General features: G+C 36.9%; 2 protein-coding genes across 4 annotated transcripts in view; one reads left to right on the top strand and one right to left on the bottom strand.

Annotated features, from left to right (window-relative positions):
* Positions 1-11,496: 11,496 nt before the first annotated feature.
* Positions 11,497-12,755, top strand: LOC106314799. Its single transcript, XM_013752622.1, has 2 exons — positions 11,497-12,411; positions 12,507-12,755. The coding sequence occupies exons 1-2, from the start codon at positions 11,497-11,499 to the stop codon at positions 12,753-12,755; spliced, it is 1,164 nt and encodes a 387-aa protein (XP_013608076.1).
* An 11,636-nt stretch (positions 12,756-24,391) lies between these two features.
* Positions 24,392-26,859, bottom strand: part of LOC106316506 (succinate dehydrogenase assembly factor 2, mitochondrial) — a 6,501-nt gene continuing 4,033 nt past the window's right edge. The window contains exons 4-6 of one of the 3 annotated variants that reach the window (XM_013754407.1): positions 25,252-25,360; positions 24,883-24,951; positions 24,392-24,786 (exon numbers count right to left, since the gene is read on the bottom strand). In XM_013754407.1, coding sequence (XP_013609861.1) covers positions 24,640-24,786; positions 24,883-24,951; positions 25,252-25,360 — 325 coding nt within the window. In that variant the 3' untranslated portion in view covers positions 24,392-24,639. The remainder of the gene's footprint in view (positions 24,787-24,882; positions 24,952-25,251; positions 25,361-26,859) is intronic. The other 2 variants (XM_013754408.1, XM_013754410.1) reach the window with 2 other exon arrangements.

The following is a 26,859-nucleotide window of genomic DNA, read 5'->3' as shown; positions in this document are numbered from 1 at the left end:
GTCGAGATTCGCATTGGATATTCGATTTTATGTGATCATTTAGCTTTTTTTTTGTTTATTCATTTTTCCATTTTAAAAATGAATCTTTTTTTGGGAAACCAAAAGTTTAATTTCCCTTTTATATATACTTTCTTTTAGTGATTGTTGACGGGTCCAAAAAGATACTAGATTTATCTCGACACACCTCCCGGAGCTTTTGCATTTAAATCGGTTCAAATTGTTGAAAAATCCCACGTTTCACACAATGGTTGACATTGGTATGAACGTATCTTCTTCTCCTCGATTAAAAGAAAAGTATATTATAAATTTAACTTTATATTTATTTAATATAGAATTTTTTTTTTATCAACTAGCTTTCTTTTCCAGAAAGAGCCCAAAGGACTTTTACATGGTTTCAAATACACTAAAGGATCCATTAGGAAAACAACATAATATAACATTAAAGCCCAATAAAAAGAAAACAGTCTAAATCTAGAAAGCCCTAGCAGCTTCATCTTCAATCAACACGTGTTTTCCATTTTTGAGCAGTAGAATTCCAAAGCCGTGAATCGGAAGCTGCTGTAAAGATTATGTTCTCTCGACATCGAAAAACGATAGGCACTAATTCCATAGATCTGAAAAATACTCTCATTCGCGCCTCTGATGTTTCAATCTTCGTTCTCTTCCTTTGGATGTGAAAAGTTCCAAATACCTTCAAATCGATTTAGAACCAACTATTGTCAAAACATTTGCTAAAAGCAAACGTTGACTCTTATTAAGTTGACCCAAACCGAGAAGAATAATCTGTAAAACTTAAAACTCTTGTCCTTCAGAATACTTTGCCAAGATTTATAACAGCAAAGATTGATTTCATCTAGAAAAAGAGATCGAGGGTGACCTTCGGAAAAAGACGAAAACCAAGAAACAGGCGGAATATTTATTAACCCAGAGAGTATTAGAAGAGTATTCACAAACACACCAAAAGTATCGCCAAGCGAAGATTTTAAGTCGGCTAAACCGAAGCATATATCCGCAAACGTAGAGGAAAATCGGACTAAGCCGAAGGTTCGATCAAATATTTACATACAAAAAAACAAAAAGGAGAAAAAGGTAACCGGCGGTGGTGAAACCACCGGCCCCATAAACGCTATTTGTTTTCATTGAAAGTTCTTAGAGAGAGGTTAGAGAAAAAGTAGAGAGAGGTTTTTTTATTTAATATAGATAAAAATTCCATAAAAATACTATTAAGAGGAGGTATTCTTTTCTGGAGTATTGAATATGAAGGGACAAATCATTTTTTCTAATAATCCAAATAATTCTGATATAAATTATTGATGAAAATCCACCTTTTCCGATGAGGGGAGTTTTAATAGGATTTATACAAATGTTAGATCCAATAACCTAGCATTTGTTAGAACTTTTACAAACACCATATCCAATAAGTTAGGAATTGACAAAAAAATTGAAATTTATAAAATCTCTAATTCAATAAGCTCCTCTAACTAAATTTCATTAACCTTTTTAATAGTCAAACATTTTTTACCCAATTAAATATTTTGCGCATTTATAATACAAACATTAAAAACTATACACATTTTAATATCTAAACTTTGTTTATTTTAACTAAAAATATTAATAAATTTAAAAAAAAAACTTTAAAAATCTCTAAAACTTACATAAAATATCAGGAAATTGTTATTTTATTTTCTGTCTGAGAAATAAAATTAACTAAAATGTGTATAATCTTAAATTTTGTAATAAAATTTTTAAATATTGAATTCAGTTTGTTTCTGAAATAGAAAATGAATTTATTTATTTTTTCTTCAAAATTAAATTTTTAAAAAATTTATCCCTAATTTATTTGCTTTCTTTCTTAAATCTTAAAATAAAATTACAAGAAATTTGGATTAATTTTTCCTAGATTTTTTAAATTTTGTTTGAAACTTATTAGTATTTTTAATTAAAATAAATAAAATTTAGGTATTAAAGGGGATAAATTTTTAAAATTTTGTGTATTAAAATGAACAAAATAATTAGTTGGGGTATTAAATTGGATAGCGAAAAATTTTGGATATTAAAAAGCTTAATGAAATTTAGTTTGAACATATTGATGGAATTTTTCCTTTAATATATTACTGAAATTACCACTCAAATTTTAATTAACTCAGAGATTTTTATTAATGGTAATTTGTTCTTTTTAACTCTAATGAATATTGTATTCTCTTATCTTTTAGATTCAAAAATTATCTTTTCGCGATAAAGGAGAGATATCAAGTGATGATCGATTTTATACCTCTCCCCATTTCCGCATACCAACCACGACCAGTAAGTTGCTGATTTCTCTTGGTTCTTATGTCTTTAGCTTTATACAGTATCTCGTTAAGACTATTTTTTCGTGACAGATGATCCATAATTCTGTTTTTTTAATAAGATTTGGAATCATTGCTGAGATGACTGCCTCCATTTAGTAACTAATCTCCATATCAACGTCTCTGTGAAGATAAGAGCTCGATTCACTTCGATGCTTCTTCTCTTCTCCTTCTCCAATCAAACTCCGATACAAGAAAGTAAACGACACAGTGGTTGTTGACCCAATGTTCACCGAACTCTTCCGTTAACTAGGAGAAGCCGCTATAGCTCACTGGATCTGTGATCAAACCACTATAACGTTCACAAGCGAACTCCGGTACAAGCGTTCTTGGTGCCTCTCTCTCTCTCTCTCTCTCTCGCTCTTGGCTATCAAAACAATAACGACTTAGCTCAAGAGACTTAGCCTAATCAGCTTATATACTAGCTGGTTACAACCGGTTTACTAACATATATCTAAATGAGAGAGTGACACATGTCTTATACTAATTACATAGTGCATTATGAAACCTTATACTAACCGGCTTCATTCTTCAACTTAGGACTTACCCACTTGAGTCCTTCACTCTGATTTGATGACTAGATCCTTCAAATCTCCACCTGAGTCATTAGATCAACCTCCAACACCTCTTCCCACGTCCTTGACCGGACGCTAGCATCACAAGGATGCTATCCTTCATCGTCTTGACTCTTAGTAACTGCAGTGCATCTTTAACCTTATACACTGGCAGTACCTTGGTAAAAACGTCTGCAGGGTTGCAAGCTGTAGAAATCTTCAATACTCGAATCACTCCCTTCTTGATCTGATCTCTTCCAAAATGATATTTTACAGCAACATGCTTCAACCTCTCATGGAAAACCACATTTTTTTACAACGCTATTGCACTCTGAGAGTCGCAATGTATTTCCACAAGAATCTTTTCCAAAACCCAACTCTTCTGATAATCCCTTTAACCAGAGACCCTCTCTTATAGCTTTTGAAAGTGAGATGTACTCAGCTTCAGTAGTTGAAAGTGCCACCACTTGTTGTAGCTGAGACCTCCAACTAATTGTGTTGCCTCCAGCTGTGAACACAATGCCGTTTATTGACCGTCTATGATCAAGATCTGCTGCATAATCAGAATCACAATATCCCTTGACCACAAACTCCCCTTGTCTTCTCAAACATAATCTGGTATCAATGGTTCCTTGTATGAATATGAGGATCCAATTAATTGCACTCCAATGCTCTTGAGTTGGTTTGCTCATAAAGCGACTCACCAACCCAAATGGATATGCCAAATCCTTGTATTGTACCTATCATGGTGTACATTATTCAACCAACAACACTCTGATAAGGTACATCTTTCATAAGCTCCACCTCCTCCTCGTATTCCTTATCTGTTGGAGTCTTCAACTTGAAATGAGCTCCCATAGCTGTGGGCACTGCTTTACATTGATCCATCTTGAAGTTTGCCAGAACTCTTCTTAAGTAACTCTCTTGAGATACCCATAGGCAACCCGCTTCTCTATCTCTCTATATCTCCATGCCGAGAATCTTCTTTGCATCTCCCAAGTCTTTTATTTTAAATTCATTGCTGAGATGTGCCTTCAATCTATGAACTTCCACTTTATCCTTTGATGCGATTAGTATATCATCCACGTAAAGTAGCAAATACACATACACCTCATTTTATATCTCCTTGTAGTACACACAACTATCATAATCACTTCTACAGTACTCATTTTTAACCATGAAATCATCAAAGCGCTTGTTCCACTGTCTCGGTGATTGCTTGAGACCATACAACGATCGCTTCAGTAGGCACACTTTATCTGGGTTCTTCTTGTCAACAAATCCCTCTGGTTGTTCCATCACAACAATCTCACCAGGAAGAAATGTCGTTTTGACATCCATTTGCTGCAACTCCATATCATGATGAACGACTGCATATAGCATAAACCTGATAGATACATTCTTTACTACAGGTGTGAAGATCTCTTGATAACCTATTCCTTCCTTTTGGGAGTAATCCTTAGCAACCAACCTTGATTTATGTCTCGGGTCTTCAACTCCTAGAATTTATGGCTTTCTTTTAAAGAGCCATCTACAACCAATAGCCTTTTGGTTCTCACTACCAGAAAATTGCTATATTCAGACCAAAATTTTAGTCACAATAGAAGATATTCTGTAACAATATTAACATTGTGACTTAATTGTGATGATTTGAGAACGGTTACAATAGGCACGTCACAAATGAATTTTAGTAACAAAAATGTCACCGTGTTTGTGACATATTTATTGGTAACCATTAAGTCACAAGTAGCAACGTTATACAAATGTAACAAATCTGTTACAGTTACCAACTAAAAAGTATGTCACAAAATTGTCATATTATGTGACTCTCATAACGTCTTAATTCGGTGGCTTATTACAACAAAAGTTTAGTCTTACACTGTCACAAATAAAGACTAAAAAACCATCACAAATCTGTCTCATATAAGACTATATTGTAGTAACAAATTTTCATTGCATTATCACTAAATAATCAATTTTTATTAGTTAAGATTTGCTATTTCAAAGTTGTCACAATCTTTCAGTAATATATTATCAAACTATATATCGTTACAAACATATATGTTTTTACAACCACTCATCTAGCTATTCATTAATTATTATTTTTGGGTGTAACTAAAATATACAAAAAATGAAGAAATAAAAATAAATTAAGGTAAAAATAAACATTGTTGATGCCGTGGGGTATATCAAAAGTGCATTCAGCTTCCAGCTTCTGATGATCTTCTGATAATTATTGCGCAAAAATATGGTAAAAAATTTCTCAGATCTGACCAGAATCTCTTAAAACAAACTTATATTCAAAGTGTCTTCTTTTTTCCTTCATCACCAGGTCCGTCGTGCTCTCTGTTAATTAACCTTCATCTTATTGCTCAAGTCAAAATTTTATCTTTTCTCTCCTTCGACAAGGATTCTCCGTTTCTCTCCTTAGGTCCCGTCTGCGAGGAAAACACACCACCACAACGTAGCAGATGATGTATCAGTGGGGATCAACTCCCTCTTTCTCTTTAACCCCAACGACATGCACTCTCTCTTTTTTTTTCTCTCGTAAACGGCTGCAGCCTTTTCTCCTTTTTTTTTTAGGGTGAATGAAAGTGCATACGCAAATATATACACACGTGCCTCTCGTTTTAGGGTTTATGGGATAATGGATTTTAATTGGGCTTTAAAGATTAAAGTATATTTTTTTTCTACAACCATAAATTTACTAAGTCTCTTAATTTATTTATAAATTTATTTATGTGATATTCATTTTACAAATAAACAAAAAATAGTTAGTATATCAATTTTTCTTTTTGACATACATTTTAATTAGTTTAGTTATTGATACATTAAAAATATACATTCGATATAATTAATTATGAAAAATGTTAACAAGACGTGTTCTGTTTTTTTGTAAAGAAAATATAATATATGTATATATATGTTAATAAACTTAAAAATAGAATTAATAAATTTAGTCATAATATTTCATAAATTGAGACTATTCCATTCATCAAAAAATCGTAACAATTATGTGACGATTTATTATGTCTCAATATTGTCACAGTTTGTTACAACTGTTTTTTTGTCACAACACTGTAACTAATTATGACAAAAGTTGGTTACAATTTAAACAGTCACAATATTGTGACAAAACATCTACTAATTTGTGACATAAAGTTTTAGTTGCAATAGCGTAATGTCACAGATTTGTGACTCATATTATTAGTATCAAAATTTAGTCACAATATCTCAATTTTCTTGTAGTGTCTTTGGTCTGTCTACAAGAATCCAAGTGTTGTTCTTCTGTGAAATCAACTCTTCATGTGCTGCTTCATCCCACGTATCCCTATCAGGATCTTCCATGGCTTCTTGATAGCTTCATGGTTCTGTTCCTCCATCTTCTGCCAAAACACAAACGAGAGCAGCATATTCTTCTTCGTATGTTACATACTCACACTCATAATCACTGAACCTCACAGGAGGAACAACTTGTCTTATGGATCGATCTCTTGCTAACTTATAGTCAGTCACACCCTCTGTCTGATCCTATGGACACTGTCTGAAGCTTGCGTAATCCTCTGTTGTAGATGATCCACCTTGAGAAGCATTCTGAAGTTTCTCTTATGAATCTTCTGCAATATCATAACTGATAATTCTTGTTACGGCATCTGATTAGTCTTCATCTTTTCTCTCCTCATTAGACAACTCCTTGAACACTTTGTCCTCCCTGAAAATAATGTTCGTACTTATGATGCACTTCTGTTCTTCTGGATAACCGGTGAAGACACCTTTCTTCGCACGAGGCTTCAACTTCCCATCATCTGTGTGAACATACACTATACAACAAAATCTTCAATCCTGAAAGATTCGGCATAGAAGAGGTCCAAACCTCTTCAGGAATCTTGAATTCTAACACTGATGAAGGAGATATGTTGATCAAATACACCACTGTTGAACCGCTCTGCCCAAAACTTTGGTCCTAGACCACTCTCATTCAACATACACCTTACTTTGTTCATGATGGTCTTGTTTAACCTCTCAGCAACTCCATTTTGCGGTGTAGTGTAAGTGCAAGTGCGATGCCTTACAATCCCTGCTTGTTTGCAGTAGTCATCAAACAGGCGGTTACAGAACTCGAGACCATTGTCGGTCCTTAACTTCTTTAGCTTCCTTCCAGAATGCGTCTCAACCATTTGCTTCCAATTTACAAAATTTCTGAAAGCTTCGTCTTTGTACTTCAGGAAGTATATCCATACTTTTGTGAGAAGTCATCTGTAAATGAGATGTGTATTGGCTTTTTCTTAGGCTGTTGGGCACATTCGGAGAGCGCCAAAGGTCGGAGTGAACGTAATCTAACTTGTTCTTCGTTACGTGATGAGCTGAGCCAAAACTCACTCTTTGTGTCTTTCCCATGACACAGTCTTCACATAATTTGAAGTCTGTGATCATCAATATAATAGTGGTGATTAGTTCGATTGTGGCTGTAAAAATTTAGTTGTGGGTAAGTTAATTGTAGCGGTAAAGTGTTTACTGTATACTGTATTTTTTTTTGCAGAGACTTTTGTTATAGTTAAATTTGTTGCAGCTGTAAGGTATAAGTTTTAGATATTTTAAAATAAAATATGAGAACTATGTGATATATATATGAAACAATTATTTTTATCAATTAAATAATTTATAGTAATATTTTTTTTATAAATTATCAAAGTTTACTATTATTTAAAATGTGATATGTAAATAATATTTATGTTATTTAAAATATTTCAATAATTTTAAAAACACCCAAAGAAATTAAAATAGTTATAAATATTTTTTTATTATGACTATCTAATTTATTTGATATTATAGATAGTTATTTTTCATTTTACAGCTTCTACGGCCTATAAAAAGAAGATGTAGATTTTTGCCTAAAATACATAAGAAACAAAATTTTCTTTAATTTTTTTGATGTAGCTTCAAAAATAAAGTTAAAGGATGATTGATAAAAATTAATAGAAACTTGATGTATGCTTTAAAAATAAAGGTACAACATAATTGGTAAAATTTAGTGATTTAAAAATAAGTAAAGCTAAAATATGGAGACAAAGCTCAATCAATTACCCCCAATATACTCAAATGATAACCAAACCAACTAAATATTCTGCACAAGATCACATGTAGAACTAAGATAATGAAATTTGAAATAAAAATTTATACATATAAATTATAAAGTAGTTCTAATGTAAATAGGATATTGATCAATTATTATAACTTATTTAATTCGTAAATATTTACACACTAGATTAAGATCCACGCCTTTTGTGGAACGAACATTCGACATACATATTTGTTTACTTCCACTATTATTTATTTTGTATTATTACATATTATAAAATAATAAATAATAATATATATATTGAATAGTTTTTTTTTTACAACAAAAGGCTAGAACGAAACTAATGTGATTCCTGATCCAAGAACCAACTTGGGAGAATTGAGTCAACATAAACCATAGCAGAAGGCTGATTCCTAGCACCTCGTACCAGCTTATCCGCCATTGTGTTTTGTGCCCTCGGAATATGTTGAATAGTAAAGGGATGAAAATTTCCTTACATCGCAGAAACTTCTCCATGTGTGTAGTGAACGCCGGCTATTATGTTGGTGTAGATACCATCTTCACCAGCTGAGAGCAGTTAGTTGCAAACACCACTTCTGAGATTTGTAGGGTCTTCATGCATTTCATCGCCCATATCAAAGCTTCACATTCAGCACGTAAAGGTGATAGACTATTGCGAATAGCCATTGCACCCATCATAGTATCAGTTGATCCACCTTTTTTGTAAACTCATCCTTGCCCTGTGCAAGAATCTTGTTCCTTCTATGCCCCATCAATGTAACACTTATCTATGTCAGAAGCATCATGGTTCTCCACAATATGTGGGGAAGCCCGGTTTGTAGAATCTTTGGTCTGAAATTCAGCCCACAAAACACTTTCAATTTCCGCAGTCCGGAGAAGATTTAAAGGATCCCTTATCTGATTTTTAAAAATCTTAGCATTCTGATTTTTCCAAATATATCAGAGAATCCATGGAAAATGGCTCAAATCTAATTCTTTTGGTGTCCGCCAAAAGAGATAGTCCATATTTGTAAAAAGAGATGGGGTCGAAAAATCTTTGGGCATGATGGGATATTAGATAACGCCCAAATTTGAAGTGCTAATGGACATTCAAAAAACACATGATTAATAGATTCTTCCTCAGCCCCACACATTTGACATTACATATCACATTTAATTCCTCGTGAGTGAAGATTTCTTTACAACAGTAATCAATCAGAAATTATTTGCCAAACAAAATGTTTCAATTTTGGTGAGCATTGTAACTTCCAAGAGTGCGCCTATAATGGTTTAGTATCCGGTCCCATATCCCTATACTGATATATTGAATAGTTGAGAGCCAAGTAACTATTATATATATATAATTAAATTTGCATGAACAGATACATCAAAATAATCATTTTTATATACAATCTTTTTATGATAAATAAATCAAAACATTCATATTTACCTAGTTTCTATGGTATATAGTTAAATTTAAATGATATTAACATAAAAGTATATTATATATTTTAATATGGTTACCTATTAAATAAGACTTCATACTTATATGATTTTATGATCATTTATGTTATTTTATAACAAAAATTTTAAAATGCTGAAAACAAAAAAAAAATCAATATGGACATTTAATAATTTTAGTAATTTATAATAGTATATAAAAAACCAATGCAAATGAAAAATAAAATTATTAAGTTCTCAATACTTATTCAATGAAAATTTATGAGCTAAAATATTTATTTTATATTGTATATAATTTAATTTTAACTGTATTGAAATATATATAATTTTAATATGAATTTCGATTAAATGAGATTTTTAATTCATATAATTTTATGATCATTTGTATTTTGTTATAACAAAAATTCAAACCGATGATCACAAAATTTTAAATGCGAGACTATTACCAAAAAAAATCTGTTATTTTACTAAAGAAGAATTGAACGTATTCCTTATAATGAGATCTTATAATGAGATGTATGATGTGGTATATAGTTTATAATGGGAAGATAATTATTTGAAAGTAAGAGCAACATATTTATAACTGACAATAATTCTGTTTTTGGCTAAAAAAAATCATTTAAATACTGATCTGAATTGTGTGGCTCACTTAAAATCAAGAAAATGTTAATTTAATAGTAGTGTATAGCTGACTACTCTTAGAGCAATAAACGTTCGTGTATTGAATACTATAAAGCATGTGACTGCTTTACTACTGCTCTAAAAAATTCTAACTTGTGGAACACATATTTTGCCGAGGTTGTCACGGCCCAGTGGTCATGCAGTGGCTTGCCCACCTTGACGTCAGCTGTTCAACCCTTCCCTGCCTCCTATAATGAGGCTTTTCCCTCTATTGGAATGTGAAGACTATCGAGCTGGCTTGTTGTGGCCAGAAAGTCGACAAAAAAAAAATATTTATACTGATGTGCACAAAAAAAAAAAAAGATATTTATATTACAGCACTAAACCACCAAAACAATGGACATAATGAAAATACAGCTTAGGTTGCCTTTTGTCTAACCAGCCCAAAGGATGAAAGATTGCTTTCGTCACGTGTATTAATTATTTTCTAGAATTAAGGTTCAAAGTAATTTAGAAATCTACATAATATTTATAAATCTAAGTAAAATATGCAGATTTATAAATACTGCATGGATTTAAAAATCTGCATATTTTACTTAGATTTATAAATATTATGTTATTTTTTAAATCCATGTAATATTTAGAAATCCAAGTAAAATATGTAGATTTTTAATTTTTTTGGATTAGTATTTACAAATCCGGAGGTTTTTCCTCGGATTTGAGTCTCTGTATTTTAACAAAAAAATCCAAAAAAATCCATTCCAATCCATTATAAAATCATATTTATTAATAAATCTGTACGATTGAATAACACTTGATTTGATATAAAATTTATGAATCATTAAACCAATAACACATGGTTTTAATACAGATTTGAAAATCATAAAACCAATAACATTAGATTTAGTTCGGATTTTCAAATTCATTAAAATACAACAACCAATAACCTCCACTTAATGACTCGGCTGAATCTATAGTATTATTATGTTTTTTTCAAAAAAAAATTTAAAAGGCTTCTATAAATCTGTAGTATTATTGACATACTTATTAAAAAGGGTTTTTGTACTAGATATACATAGAAGAATCCTTATTTAGGTAACTGGTCATGGAACTGTTCAGTTTCTATAAATACCGAAAGTACCCTTATTTTGTGAGAAATTCGAGAATATATGGCCAATCAGACATCCGGTAGAAAGCGGTAGAACACGCTTTGTAGTAATGATGGAATCTTATTGGAACTGAAAGAAAATGTACTTTCGTCTGCATGCAAAAAACCAACCCTTATCAGAAAACTGTAGCCTTTAATATATTGTCGTTTCCTGAGTTTTCTAGGACGTTCACTTTCTCTCATCACTCTCCCACAAAGTTTCTAAACCTAATCGAGATCACTTTCTCTCATAACTCTCCCACAAAGTTTCTAAACCTAATCGAGATGAAGTTTTCACGGCTCGTTGAATTTCCTGAAGACGTCGACGATGAAGTTACCGGTCCGTTACCGGAAATGATGTTCGCCGAGGGTGAGGAACCCGTCGGTGTTAGGGTTCTTACTTACCAGTCTTCGCGTGCGATAAACACAATCCTCAAAGCACTTGACAATGACGAGATCCAGCATCTGCGGAAAACATCTTTCAGAAAGTTGGTAGAAATCGCAGAGAAACCCGGGTTTTCTGGTAGATTTGCTAGATATCTTCTCTCAAGGCAACTAAAAGTGGAGAAAAAGCACGAAGCTTGGTTTCGATTTGCCGGCAAACCAATTATATTTTCGCTTCGAGAGTTTGCCATTGTTACGGGTCTTCCTTGTGGTGAATTCCCAAAGAAATCAAAGTCAAAGAAGAAGAAAAACATCAATGAGAAACCCTACTGGCCAGAGATATTTGGAAGAGTAGAAGAAATGAGAGTTTCTAGGGCGGTTAAGATGCTTAGGAAAAAAACCGTTACCGACAAAGATATCCGGATGAAACTCGCTTGCCTTGCAATTGTGTCTTCCGTTTTGCTCTCTACTAATCTCCGCATGAAGATGTTGAAGGAATACGCTGAGATGCTAGTGGATATGGAAGAGTTCTTTGCCTTCCTTTGGGGGAGTCAAGCTTTTGATATATTGATGACAAGTATCAAAAAGAGAGATGAGATATCTCTATCGCAAAATACAATTGCCTTGAAAGGGTTTGCGCTGGCGCTCCAACTAGTTATCGTTGAAGCAGTTCCTGCTCTCACGAAAGTCGTCCAAGAAGCTTGTTCCTCGTCAGAGTCATACAGCGATGATGACGACGCAGATCGTCATGCCACTAAGACTAAGAAGAAGACATTGAGTCCTGGCCATGCTCAGGAAGTTGATAGGAAAGCTGAGGTTGGGAACTTTCTGTTTCTGTCCTTAACCATTAATTGAAGTAACCGTAGCAGATTAATTATAACTTCTTTTTTATTTGGTGAATGGTATCTTAGGCAATGATGACGAGCATCATTCCACCAGATCCTGCAAGGCCAGTGAACGAGTCTTTGGTTAAGTGGTCGGACGATGTTGTAGATGCCAAAGTTGAGAATTTGGTGCGCATTATTTCGAGGAATCAAGTTATTCGTAAGGAAATGATTCGAGGTGGGGTGAGTAAAGTGGATGTAGACAGGATGCGTGAGAATGTTAAAGAAGGAGGAAAAAACAACAACAAAGAGAGAAGCAGAAGGACGTACCTGTAGACCAAACTGACAAAGCGAAAATGAAATCTCTTATTAATTCCGTCCTCAGACCTGAGATTGATCGGATCGATGGGACTATTGCTGCTGCTGTTGCATCCGTAAAGGAGGTATCTACGAGTGGTCTCGCTTATCAGTCTTCTGTTATTGCTACTGTTGATGCAATGCTCCGGAATTTCAAAACGGAAATCCTATCTTGCTTCCCAAAAGGTTTTCCTCAGCCACCAGTCGAAGCTGTACACCCCACACCAGTCGCTGATGGAGGTGCGATTGCAGAAGTCCCTACAAATAGGAGTCCACCAGCAGCTGATGGAGTGGCAACGAGAGATGTCCCTCAATACTCCACCCCTGCTATGCGCGGTTCCAACGAGGAGATAGTTGATGATGTCATGGGAAATCTTAGTCATTTCTCAACTCCCCCCAGGTTCAGGAAAACGGTGCCAAGTAAGTGCCACTGATGGTATAGTTGTATATTGAAATAGTATCTACATCAGTATGGATTCGAAGCATCGTCTTTTACAGATTATTCAAGAATTTAAGAGTGTCTGGTTTTTATTGGTAGTTTTATTGCACCCAGAATATAAACCGCTTGTATAACATCATTGGTTCAATGTTAGGGGTCTGAGGCTCAGTCTCGTAGGCACAGATCCCAAAAATCTATCGGCCGCCAAGCAGCAGAAAACATGCATGTAAATGTATCCCCCCGTCTGCAGTCACAGAAGCCAACCTCTGCGAAACGGCTTTCTCTGCTTGTTTCAGATGTAAAGTTCTTATCTCATATTGTTAATAATCTACATTTACCATTTTTCTACTGCATCAGTAGAATGAAATTTTTTAGCTTCATCTACCTTTTCGCATTAATCCAGTTACTAATTTTTTAAACTGGGTATGTTTATTCATTGCAGGGAACTGTCTCTTGATCTGCGTTGGAGCCTCGAAAGAGTGGTTCGGTTGATTGCCTAGCGGGTGATCAGGCTCATAAGGAATCTCTTTCCGCGCAAAACCAGACCCACGAAAGCAGAAGGGAAAATGTAAAATTCTCAATCTTACCATTTCGGTCTTCAGTATGTTTGATATATTTAAGCTATTGAAAGATGGTAAATGTGACTAGGCGGTCCACATTCCTATCGAACCTGAGATCCCTTCTTTCTCACTTTGCCTAACTCAGGAACTTCGCACGGTACAGCCAGCAGATATAGTGGTATTAGGAGAAAATAACAAGTATAAGAAACCTGAAGACGACATTGAACCAGAGGCGAGTGATACTGAAGATAGTCTTATCTGCCGTAAAAGCAAGCGCCTGAGGCACGTTCCTCCCCAACTTATCATTGACTACCAGTGTGGGCCCGTCATCCTCAATCGGGCTCGTGAAGAGCAACTTTATGGGAGCAGTGACTACGATTCTTCGGAGATTTGTGAGAAGTATACGCGGCTGAAGATGCTACTGAAGAAAGAATGGTATTAACTCAATTTCTGCCTTTATTTTCTTGAATTATATAGTTCACCTATGGTTCCAGACATAGACTATTCTAGCGTTTGTGGTTTCTGCTCACTCAGTATTCTTTTCAGTGTAATCAATGTTGGGAGCCTGTCTGTAACCGGCAAGGACTTGATTGATATAGGAGAAAGAAACGGATTCCTTCCGGGCAGAGTACGTAAACAGTTGTCCACTACATTATTGGTTTTTTTTGTGTCATTCTCATCTTCGGTTACCTTTTGGAAATACAGGTCGTCGATATACTTACAAGGCTTGTTGCTTCTAACTTCATGAATCAAGCGTTGGGTCGAGGCGATACCACAACTGTCTTTCTCGATAGTCGTCTGCAGTGTTTGCTATCAAGGAATTATCCTAGGATTAAAAAATCAAAGTCCAAGGAAGCGTATGTTTTCAGTAAGGCGATGGTCGATTTGGTTTCAAAGAGTTACAGCAAAAACACTCATGTCGCCAGGTTCTACATTCCGTTCAACGTCGATCGCAAACACTGGGTTGGCCTTTTCGTCAATATCCAGTCATCCAAGATATTTGTTTTGGACTGCAACACTGGTGTTATTATGGACGAAGCTTTGGTGAAGGAGCTTCTTCCAATCTCTAATATGTTTCCTTATCTATTGAAACATATAGGGAACGTGGAGCAGCCTAATGGGAACGAAATGGTGGTGGAAAGAATGAAAGGGCTCTCGTAAAACACCAATCCCGCAGATTCGGCGTCGACCGCGTGTCTGTTGATTCAAACACATGCGTTGTTTGGTTTCGATGTCTGTAGGTCTCTCACTCCAACTGTCATTCCAGTGGAAATACAGAAGGCAGCGATAATGCTGTACGAGTTTCATAAGAAGTTGTAGGACGTTTGTTACTCTGTTGATTCAACTTCATCGCAGAAAGGATAACTGGTTCTATCCCAATCATCCCGGTTTATTTAACTGTGTTTTCTATCAAACATTTTATTGTCGTACGTTGAAGTGCAACCCTGTTGGATTTTATGTTGTGTGAGTGTGAAGTTTAAGTTGAGAAACACTGTATGGATGTTATGAATTTTAATCGTATGTTTCATTTCTTCATCAAAAATGGTATGAACGGTTTATCATTGTTGTCTTCTCGCCGATGGTCTGATGTATGTATTATTCGTGACGGAGGCATAACATGCTACACCTTTGGTTTTCCATCATCTTACAATTACTCAGGTCATTTAGTCGTGAAAAAACTAATGTTCTATCGTGTAGGTGTCGTTGGGTTAATGTGTTCAAGATTAAAGAGTCGTGTGCTTATATGAGTCCTTCAGTCAGTACTTTTGAGGCAATAATTTTGTAACCATGGTGATTCAATTTACACTTGGTTTTGCTGAACATTATTTTCAAAACGTGACAATATCCAATTAATATCCGTTTTACTTCAGCGCTTTAAAAACATGGAAGTGAAGGTATACAATACATGCAACTTAATATAGTTTCATATCACACATTCGTCTTCATACAAAACAACCATTAGACCATTGGAGCGAGTATAATACATCAAAACACTAAACAGCTCCCGTGCTTTACCGTACATTCCAAGTTTACCACAATATTATACAGTACCAAAAGGGTTTAAAACAAAATACAACAAGCTTTCACGTTGTAATTAAACATATTGGTGTGCAGCTTGTTCAAGCCGCAGCAGACCCTCCAGCACTTCCATCATCATCTGCTCTTCGCTGTCCGTCTTGTAGTTGGAACTTAACCTCAAAGTCCCCATGAGTTGCAGCTACGGCCCGGTTGGAGGATTCACCTTGCAGTCAATAAATGAATAACTCGATGTTAGTATAAATGCTTAGACAGTGGTACATATTGTCGTGTGTTAGTATGTTATTTATTCTACAACATTATTATGAAATTTGAAACATTGGAGTTAAACCTTTGTCAACAGATATGGGAGCTCCTGCACCTGTTAGTTTGGAAGTGTTGAGGTTACCTCCATTTTCATTAACCTCCTTCACCTTGGTCGAGGAAGCGGTCGAGGAAACTTCTATAGGAACCTCGTACCCATGCATAAGTGGACCGCTAGGGGAAGCTTGAAGATGTGGATGAATAGGGTTCCCGATGTTGAGGTCATTTGGGCCGTATCCAACGTACTCAGATCCGGGAACTCCATAAATTCTCTGCAACTCGACTGCATACCTGGATGACATTAAGTTGTCCCAATACCTTCTTGTAACGTCCATGGTTCCCCATTGTGGTGTATAATAATGTGGGTCATACATAGTGGGAGGAAGAGAGGCCCTCACGTATCCAGCTGTGTTGACGGAATGAAACCTTACAGATCGATTTAAGTCTACAGTTATGTATGGCAATTTATTGACTATATGATACGTAATTTTAAAACAAAACAAATAAAGTAAGTGTTTATGATTTTCCGGGGAGTGGAGTAACATAATTAAGTAGCAGAAAATGTGGAAGAAAAACAAACCAAGTTGAGTTGGATTATTAAAAGGAACATGACCCGTTTCAGCTGCTGCGTTGATCTCGGTATTGACAACACCACCTCCCGCCTCAACGTGTGTCTCCACGTCTGCATTCTCAACATTAGGTACAATGTGGTCGTCTGTTTCCACCATGTTTGCTAAATTGAGGTTGAGACTGGTTTTTGCTTTTTCAATCTCCAGAGAGAAACGATACAGTAAGACCATTTTTTGCTCATCAAAGAGTTCATTTAGTACATGGTCACTGCACACGATCTCGTTTCCCCTTATCATATCTACAAAAGAACCCTAGTTACTGTTTATATTAAAGTTACACCAGATTCATGTGTTTACGAATATACCTAAAACGATGGCCATGTGTTGCTCCTCTGGAACACCGTCTCCTAGGAAAGTGATAGATCTGATGGTGAAAGGTGCCCTGCACCTAAACTGGTAGGTCGCAACATCCTCAGCACCACATATGACGCAAAGTTTGGGTTCAACATTCCATTCATGTACGCTCATCATCATATCGATGTCTGCGTTGGTGTTGATGTTATGTGGTGGCCATGTTTCCCCATCCGGCTCTAGCATCCATTGGGGGAGCTGAAAGGTGACAACCATCGGCGTCTCTCTACGAAGAGTCAAAACACTCTTCACATGGTCCTTAAGTGCGTTAACTTGTTCAGTTTTCCCGATGAGTATATCACGGCCTCCGATGGTTGGATCTTCTTCGAACCTCCACATTCCTTACTGTGATTTCAACCACTGTCCCTCAAATACACGAACAAGACGGGCCATCTGTAGATATTGCAAAAGAAGATTACTGGGAGAAGATAAAAAAACAATTATATATAATTTCATTTTTGCTGACCAATGGAACACATGATTTTATGTCTCCTAGATCTATGGATTTCGCCAACGTAGTGGTCCCATTAGTAAATAAGAAATAGAAACGATTATGCTGTTGAAGTTAAAAGAATCACCTTTATGAATCTTGAACAGTCTCCGACTCCCACTCAACTGAAGTTCTTTTCAGTTTCTTCAGATGCTATCCGGTGTTGTCGCTTTTTTTTGTGTTGTAGAAGTTGATAGGGGAAGCACCTATATAAAGCAAAATACAGGCTTCAAAAACCAGTATCACCTACAGATGGAGGTTAAAAGAGAGAATCTACTGCATATCTTCCTATTTAATGCTGCAGCGTACCTAGGGCTAGGTTACCATCATTACCTATTTTCCTGACATGACAAAACAACTCTTGAATATTTAATTATAAATGTCATTGTCCTCAAATTCTATCCTCATAAAGTCTTGTATAGTAAGATAACTTCAGCAAATATCTTCAATAGTCACTTTACAATTGACGTGGTCCATTATCCTATGTTGTTATCATTGTAGGCCCATTATCGGTGAGGTTGAGTTTCAAAAAGGTACCACATCGCAGCGTTTTAACTTCACCAGAAACCTAGTTTTCGAGTTCGGTGCTTTTCAATTCTCAGGTTTCACTTGGCGTTGCATTTAGGGATCTCCTGTTGCAGCGAAATTATCCTACCATTCACCAAACACTAGAATTCGATCAGGTAGTACGTCCCTATTTCAAATTATATTTTCGTTTCCTCATCTGACAGGACTTTGTTGTTCTTTTGTATATCTGATCTCGGAAGTTTAATTCCCACCGGAATGGCCATGGAATTAGGTCCTGGGATTCCTAGGCGGTGTCAGTGTGGAGCAATGACAATTGCGTTAACATAAAAAACTAGGGAAAATCCAGGCCGAAAATTTTATAGATGTGGAGTTGTTTTTTGGTGAAAACCATGTTTTCAAGTGGGCTGATGATGCGATTATTGAGGAGATAGAGGTTATTACTGGGAAGCTAGCAGCGATGGAGGAGGTGATGATTGGAATGAAGGAAGAGATTACAGATCTGAAGAAAGATATGTTATAGTTTGTTGCTCTGCTCGACAAATTAACTTCCAAGATACAAATGTGATGTGCTGTGTTTAGTCCATTGTCGGCAATGTCATCAGCAAGTTCGTGTTTAGTATTTTCGTTTATCCCCCGAAGTAGAAGCTGGTTCTGGGGGTTTCTGGGTGTTTCCGTGTGTTCCTTTTCTAGTAGGTGTTATTTTGTGATGACTTTTTTTCTTATGAGTTCTGTCAATGTTGTCGCAGCCCCTAAGTGGTGACTTCTCCTATCGTAGGTCTTAGTTCATATTATGTGTTTAATGTGTATTTATAAGGAAATCCGGTAACTGTTGCGGTTTACTCTTATTTTAAGTGGGTTTAGCATTGGTTTTGTGTTTATTAATTTCGTAATTCTAACCCAATACAATTGGGTTTGGGTTTATTGAATATAGAGTATGGTTTTGAATCTTTCTTCCCCAATAAGTCTGGTGCTAATATCCAGTTAATTATAACGATAATATTGGAACTGGTACTCGTCATATTTCAGACAACTGCAGCTTATATTATCTCATTTAATACAAGAGGAAAGATGTTATTATTTATTTTACAAACTCGGGAATTTTAGATACTTCGTCCACTAACCGCAAACTGGTCTTTTGTTTACATTAATCTGCGACATTAAGGATATCCAGTTTAATCGCTCCAAATCGTACTTACACCTTCATCATCCGAGCCTCCACCTTCCCCAATATTTGATTATGTCACCTTTATATTGCCACTTTGCAAGTGGCTCTGTTATGACCCGCACACTTGCATCGACTGCACACTGTCCTCTTTTTCGGTCCTCTCATCTGCAATTCCAAATTACATTAATATTATAAATATATACATACATCTACCAATGCAGACGTTTATCTGAAATTCTCCCCTCGATAAAATCCGGCTTTTCCTTGGTCTTCCTGGTGGCCTCCGACTAGATGGTGGATTTATTTCGACGCCAGAAACAGAACTCTCACTTGATGGAATCTCTATGCTTTCGTATTCAACGACAAGATTAATTTTCTTTGAGTATGCTGCCCTGTATGTGCTTCTACTGTAACAGTCATCAACTAACGAGTCAATTCTGATTTGGGCCCTTGTCGAAGCAGCAATTGCATATCATGAGTGCTTGAAACTCATAGCATGTACAGGTTTTGTGATAAAGATTCACATGAAAAGTGGCTCCCTCCTTGTTACGGACCTCATACTCGCCTTCTGCTATCATGGTTACCCAAAGGGATAGCTGTGAGGATCTCTTCAACACGAGGCGTTAGAATTTTACCTTCTCCCCTTTCAAGGTGTCTTCTTTTGGCAAACCACGTCATAAGCTTGGCCCTGATGTATTCGATGAGCGAGAGGATAGGATATTCTCTTTCATCTCGTAATACTGAATTCCAAGTCTCTGCCACATTACTTGTCATAATGTTGTAACGGTTACCCTAGAAATGTGACCGTGCCCAATGTTCTAATCCTATCCCAAGGAGGTAATCTGCACATGATTCATTAACTCTTTTAATTTCGTTGAAAGTAATGTAAAAGTCTGATAACTTATACGCCCTAGCAGCTTTCCCAACGAGGTATCCCAAATGTTTTTCTTTGAAGTACGTCCTTATATTTTTTTTGAGATGTAAAATGCATGCGCAATGACGCCCCGCCGGATACACCTGTACGTAGTCATAATCATTAATTCCATATCCGGTTTTAAAATCATAATGCAGTTATCAAAACGTCACTTACTTCTTCAATTCAATATTCTTTAGTTATGTGTATTGTACATCTTCTCGATATTAACAGTAGATTATAGGAGCTACTGGTAAATAATATTCTAGGAGCTACTGGTATATAATAGTACATATAAATCCAAATATAACACCTTTGCAATTGCGATGTATATGGATGGATGTCTGTCAGAGAAAAATACAATGTCTTCATTGTTGGGTATGAATTGGGAAAGTTTTGTGAAAAACCATTCCCAAGCCTTGTCATTCTCACCATCGACAACCGCAACTGCCAAAGGGAACACTTGATAGTTTCCATCCTTCGCGGAAGCGGTCAACAAACACCCGGCATACTTGCCTCGCAAATGTGTGCCATCAACTATAACAATCTTCCTCATGAATCTATATCCTTCGATGCTAGCAGCCAAAGCCAGAAACATATACTTGAACCTATGACCTATACCGTCAGCATATTCGGTGTGGATCTGTGTAATACTTCCCTGATTAGCCATGACTAGCTTCTCCAAGTACGTGGGAAGCAAATTGTATGATGCTCCGCAAGATCCTTTTGCGTAGTCTAACGCAACCTCTCTCGACCTCCAGGCTTTCCAGTACGAAATGTGAACGTCGTGATCACCTTGCATGGCTTGACGAATATCATTTGGTCGTGGACCGCCCCCTCTTCCAGCAAATTTTTCCTCATCATTCCTCCAATGACAGTATGGGTAGCTTGAGATTGGTACCCCGTCCGGTCGTCAACGGTGCAAGAATGGTTTAGCTCCACCTTCCTAATTTCATATAACTGGGTGTTTTTAAGGATCACAGCGTAGACTCGCCACTTACAGGTCTCGCTAAAGCATCTCAGAACTATTCCACCCGGAGAGGACCAGCTGTTTCAGAATCGGTATATATTTCTAATAGCATACATAGCCATATGCAGCTTGAAATCTTCCAGGGAGTTGAAGATCATTCCCACGTAAATATCACTTTCTTTGTCAGCTCCAACCCCTACACAAGTATTGGTTACATTATCGTTTTTGTCATATATACAATTGGAGCAGAATAAGGCAATTGAACTCCTAATCTCGGCTTTTGAATTAGAATGAAAAAGTTGTTATATGATAAAAAAGACAATTTCAAATTTGCCCTCTTAGGGTTTTCCATAGCTGACCTTTTTTTTCCAATTATTTCGGAACATGAGTCATCTTCTCCTATGAATGATTGTCTTCTAGGGGTTTGTAAGTGGGTGATATGTGGGATATCTGAATCATCGGTTACGTTGACATATACGTCTGGTAGAAGTTCTGTCATTCCCCCTTTGGTTACACCATTCACTGTTTTGGACGGGGTCTTTGATGTTTGGCCTTCAGAATAAAATTTAAAAATTTAAATAAAGATCCATCATTCTCTCTCTCATAGGTATGTGGAGAAAAATTTGTACCTCTGTCACTGTTCTCGGTCATGGGAACATTGATTGGATTCCAACATGTGTTTCCTATTACGGTTACGTTAACATCGCCGGTTGATCCAGTAGAGGATGTATCGAGATCAAAAACATTGACGTTGAAACCTGGAGTGCTTGTGTCATCGTCATTAGTACGGGAAGTAAGATAATGTGGGATAGCTGCTGTGACATAGCATTCAGGATCAATACCATTATCCCAATTTTGTTGACCACTCACCACCTCTGCCCAATCATCATTTAAGTAATCGTGTTCTTCATCTACGTTAAGACGTATGATTGATTCTTCTGGGTAATCCGATGGGGATTGGTCCTCACCATTTGCTTCGTTTCCTGCGGTTAGATTTAATATTGACAAATTATTACCTTCCACGTATATCATGGTATCATATTAGTTCTCGGAATTTAAACATAAGCGGTTTTACAGTCAGAAATTAGTATTGACAGCCTAACTTTTATAATGATTAGGTAACCGGTCTGGACCAAAAATAACAGATACATCTTACGAAAATATTTAACCGGATATAGTCCGGCGAAAACCTAACTTGACGAGTACTGTAAGTAATTACGTTGATGAGTAGTGGGCCTTTCCTCTATCTCCTTCCTTGTACCACTTATTTCTGGGCTTGGTAAAAGATCAAAGTTTTTTCTTGCTTTTTCGATTTCAAAAGAAAATCGATACACAAGAATCAACTTTTCTTCACTGAATAACTGCTTTAGGACACTCCCAACACAGGTGAACTCGTCATCTTCTACCATTGCTACTCAACAGAAGCAAACAGAAGACGCAATTAGTATTATATGGATTACATACTGTTGTTATGATAATTTAAGTCCTGACCATGATTGCACTTACAATTAATCATTGAACAGTGCTCCTCCTCGCTAATACCGTCACCTAGATATGTAGTATCACCAATTGTGAATGGAGTCCGGCACAGAAACTGGTACTTGGCTATGTTGACTGCACCGTACGTGACACAGGTTACCACCTCATTCTTCCACTCTTTCACACTCATCATTATCTCTATGTCTTCAGAAGTCAATAAAGTTATTGGTGCGTGCGCAGATGAATCATCCTGGAACATGCATCCGGGTAGCTGATATGTCAGGACGAGAGGACATAATCTCCAATACGGAGCTGCTGACGGACTAGTTTAGTAAACTTTTCGATTCTTTCGTTGGTTCGTGCAACTATATAATGATAGACCTCTGAATCCTCTCGTTCGAATTTCCACCCGCCTTCTTCTGTTTTGTCCCATCGGCCACTTCGAATATTGACAAGTTGACCCATCTATTTTGAACAAAAATAATTAGTTAATCACTTTCTACGGAAACGTTTTGTGCTCATTCAATTCTTCATTAGGTAACTTGATATTAAATGCTTCGTAACGTATCAAAGCTTAATAGGTATTGACATAAAAAAGACCAATGTAATGAAGTACGAATGAATTTACAGACACAATACACTTCATTGTTTCCTACCTTGTATGATATTTGTGTCTGCAGTGGAGGCTTTGTTTGGTATATTCAGCTTCCTGATTTGTTTACGGAAGTGAGTGAAGTTATTGTGGACGCAATGGCGAGCATCAAGAACGCTATTTAAGGAAATTTTTGACAGTACAACCCTGTTGCTATCTATGTGTGTTGATTACAAGGTAATCGTGTAAACATCCCGTCCTTAACATTTCTATGGTTATTAGAGCGTATGTTTAGAAGAAGAGATATTTTGATGGCTTTTGATAGACATATATATCATTTTTTATTCTCAACAGTTCTCAAACTCACCCCCATCACTTATTTAATGTGACAAGTCGACATTTTGACAGCAACAGTACTCGACCTCACCAATATCACTTCTCTCCAAATATCATTCCAATCATTAGAAGACGTAATTGAATTCATTCCGATTTGGGTCAGCTGTAGGTACTCCATTTTATGTAAAATCAGAATGAAAATCAAATGTGCAGAATATTTTGTTACGTTTGAAATCTTGTCGTTGGTTATTTCATATATCATCAATTACTATGAAAATGGGATAACGTATTGCATATAAATTTACTGTTTCGAATTCCGGCAACAGTTGTGACATAGATGGACTAAAAGCCTTCTGCGAAGAGTTGTTTTGGATCACAATTTACAAACGATGCCACTTAATGGAAGTAGCCGGTAGCAGGTAAAATAGAGATGGATTCAGTTGATTGCAACAAAGATAATATGGACTTTCCATGCGGTTCTTTCTCCTGGTTTGCCAATTAATAAAAAAATGTCCACTTACCTAATTTTCATTCTTGTTTTGGTTATTCACCCAAATGAGCCTGTTAAAAAACTAATTATGAAATTTCCGAACCAATCAAAAAACAATCTAAAAACAAACCGAACCACCATCGGTTCCTACAAGGGGGCATAATACAATTACCTGACCGAAAACGATCTCGGTATCAGGAACCAAACCAAATACCCGAATATCCAAGCTTATGCTGGATCGAGTCATTTTGGGGAAAGAAAAGTCCCTACTTTACTGTCCAACACTTGCCAAAGTTGAAATAAGAGGCCCATATACAGAAAACACAAAACGAATTCAACAAACGCAATCCCTTGATACCTGTATTTATATATCAAGAACTTCGACAAGCAAGACATCCTGTAATTCACTCTTTCAAGACATCCTGTAATTCACTTCTGAGACGCATTATACGCTCTCACGCTTTATTCATACAATAGTAAAAGGTAAACACTACTCGGTATCTATGTAAAGATACTTTTTATATAAACGTATTTTCTTTTTGGAAATTTGTTACTTTCGTAAGTAGTGTTTTTATTTTATTTTACTGGTTCCCTGAGATGGGAGCATCACGGCCTCTCTTGAAATCATCCCAGCCTTTGACCCAAGGCTGTCCAGCTTCTGCACGCGTCTTTGGTGCTGCATGCTTGTTCAGATTCGTCATGACTTTCTTGTGCAACGCCAAGAATACCTTTATTCATTACAACCAAATGATTGATTTAAGTCATTGGCTACTTACTTATGCTTTCTAAGACATTGGAGGATATATCATGAGGGTTGAGCTTACCGGATTTGAGCTCACTATCTCCGGAGGTTGTTCCTGACCAGTTAACCATTTCCAAAGATCAGGGTTTTCCTGCACAGAGCCAAAACCACTATTATAAAAAAAAAAAGAAGTTATGTTCAAGAAAGTATTTGAGGCCACTATGAATCAAATCGTGTTTTCATCATCTGCTCTTAGAAAATCCATACTCTTGTGTATGTTCTCTAATGATATTAATACAGGGAAACCATTTAACAATTGACAAACATCATTTTGAGATTATCATGTAAGAAGTTACAAAAACTCTCTCAAAATAATTTGCAGTTACATATATACACAAGAGGATTATATACGGAATCTGAGATGTGAAATATCCAGATAATAAAGACATACCAAATCGAGGACATGAATTAGGGATTTAACGGTGTTCTCGTCCATGGAATTGACATTCTCTTCAACCCAGTTCCCCAAAACAAGATCAAGTTCCAGAAACCCTCGTTGCTTGCTGATAAGCTAGCAGTTCCCTTAGCATTTGCTCAGAGAAGGTCGAAGAGACAGAGAAGTGGCTGAAGTGAAGAAGAGAAGAGATGGAAGAAAGACTCTAAGTGAGAGAGAAGGTCTTAATAATTATGTTAAGTCGTTTGAGTTATGCGTTGTCGTTTTGGTATTTTCTTTAGGCTTACTTAAGTCGAGTTATGTGTGTGAGAAACATGATCAAAACAATTAATCAAATATCTATCTTCTCATCTTATCTTCTCTCTCTCCTCTCCCCTTTCTGTCACGAGATAAACCCTAATCTTCAGGGCTTTATCATTGGTATCAGAGCCGATCATACCGCCTAAGCAAGATTCCAACCCCGATAGGATCTCTGCGCTGGAGGGTAGCGTGGCTAGTATCCTGGACGAGCTGCGAGAAGCATCGAAGAAGACTGACCAGCGATTCATGGAAATGGAGAAGCGAGCGGAAGAACGTCACCTCCAGTCCATGGCGTCGAAGGAGAAACCATCGATCGAGGCTCCGGTAGTGTCTATCGACTCCGGAAACCCTAGATCTAAGAATGGGATCACCGACGAAGCTCCGCGGGTCACTGTAGAAGTGTCGAACAACCAGACTGATGGACCTCTCAAACGTGTTGACACGGGCCTGCTCGTGCTACCACCAACGGCGACCCCTCTCAGATCTGCCGAGATGAACACCCCGAGTTACAAAGGTGGATCTTCGGGTTACTATTCGCATCAGAAGAACGGATCTTCCCCTAAAAAGCTGGACTTACCGGAGTTTGAAAGAAAAAATCCCGACAACTGGATATTCAGAGTTGAGAAGTGCTTCAAGGTGAATCAAACGGAGGATGATGAGAAGCTGTCCTTAGCGATGGACTGCTTAGTGGGATGTGCTGTAACGTGGTTAAGAATGATACAGGATCGCGATGAGTTGTTAGATTGGAGGGATTTTAAAATGAAACTTAAGAGGAGATTCAAGACCACGAAAGGAGGAACTATTCTCAGTCAAATGCTTCGCTTGAGGCAGACGGGTACGATTTCTGAGTATAGGGAGCAGTTCGAGGAATCTCTGCTGAAGTACCTCACGTTCCTAATGACGTTCTGGAAGAGATCTTCCTACACGGGATGAAGAGAAGCTTGAGGGAGCAGGTAGTGAGGTTGAGACCAGCGGGAATGGACGAGATAGTGGACATGGCGACCATCATTGAAGAGCAGGAGAACGAGAGGCACTCCTATCAGTCGAGGCCGTTTCAAAGGACTAACTCAGCTCCGGCTTTAAACTCCCACCCGAGGGGTAGCAACTACAGCCCGGGAAAGCAAGGTGATCACACTCCCGCAAAGAAGTCTGCTGATTCTATTCGAGATAACAAGGCTACCGACCAAAGACGACCAATACAAAATCCATGTCGTTACTGCGGAGAGCGTTATTTCACGGGCCATCGTTGTAAGGCCTTCCAAAGGTATAAATGCCTGGAGGTGGAGGAAAGGTCAGAAGAAGCCG

The sequence above is a fragment of the Brassica oleracea genome, chromosome C9 (assembly GCF_000695525.1).
Source record: "Brassica oleracea var. oleracea cultivar TO1000 chromosome C9, BOL, whole genome shotgun sequence".
In the NCBI taxonomy this organism is placed as follows: domain Eukaryota; kingdom Viridiplantae; phylum Streptophyta; class Magnoliopsida; order Brassicales; family Brassicaceae; genus Brassica; species Brassica oleracea.
This window is presented reverse-complemented; position numbering and strand designations above follow the sequence as displayed.

Bases quoted from the DNA above. Each gene is read 5' to 3' on its own strand.
- LOC106314799 (XM_013752622.1), top strand. From the start codon at position 11,497: ATGAAGTTTTCACGGCTCGTTGAATTTCCTGAAGACGTCGACGATGAA. The intron at 12,412-12,506 runs GTTGGGAACTTT...ATGGTATCTTAG, and splicing joins AAGTTGATAGGAAAGCTGAG to GCAATGATGACGAGCATCAT.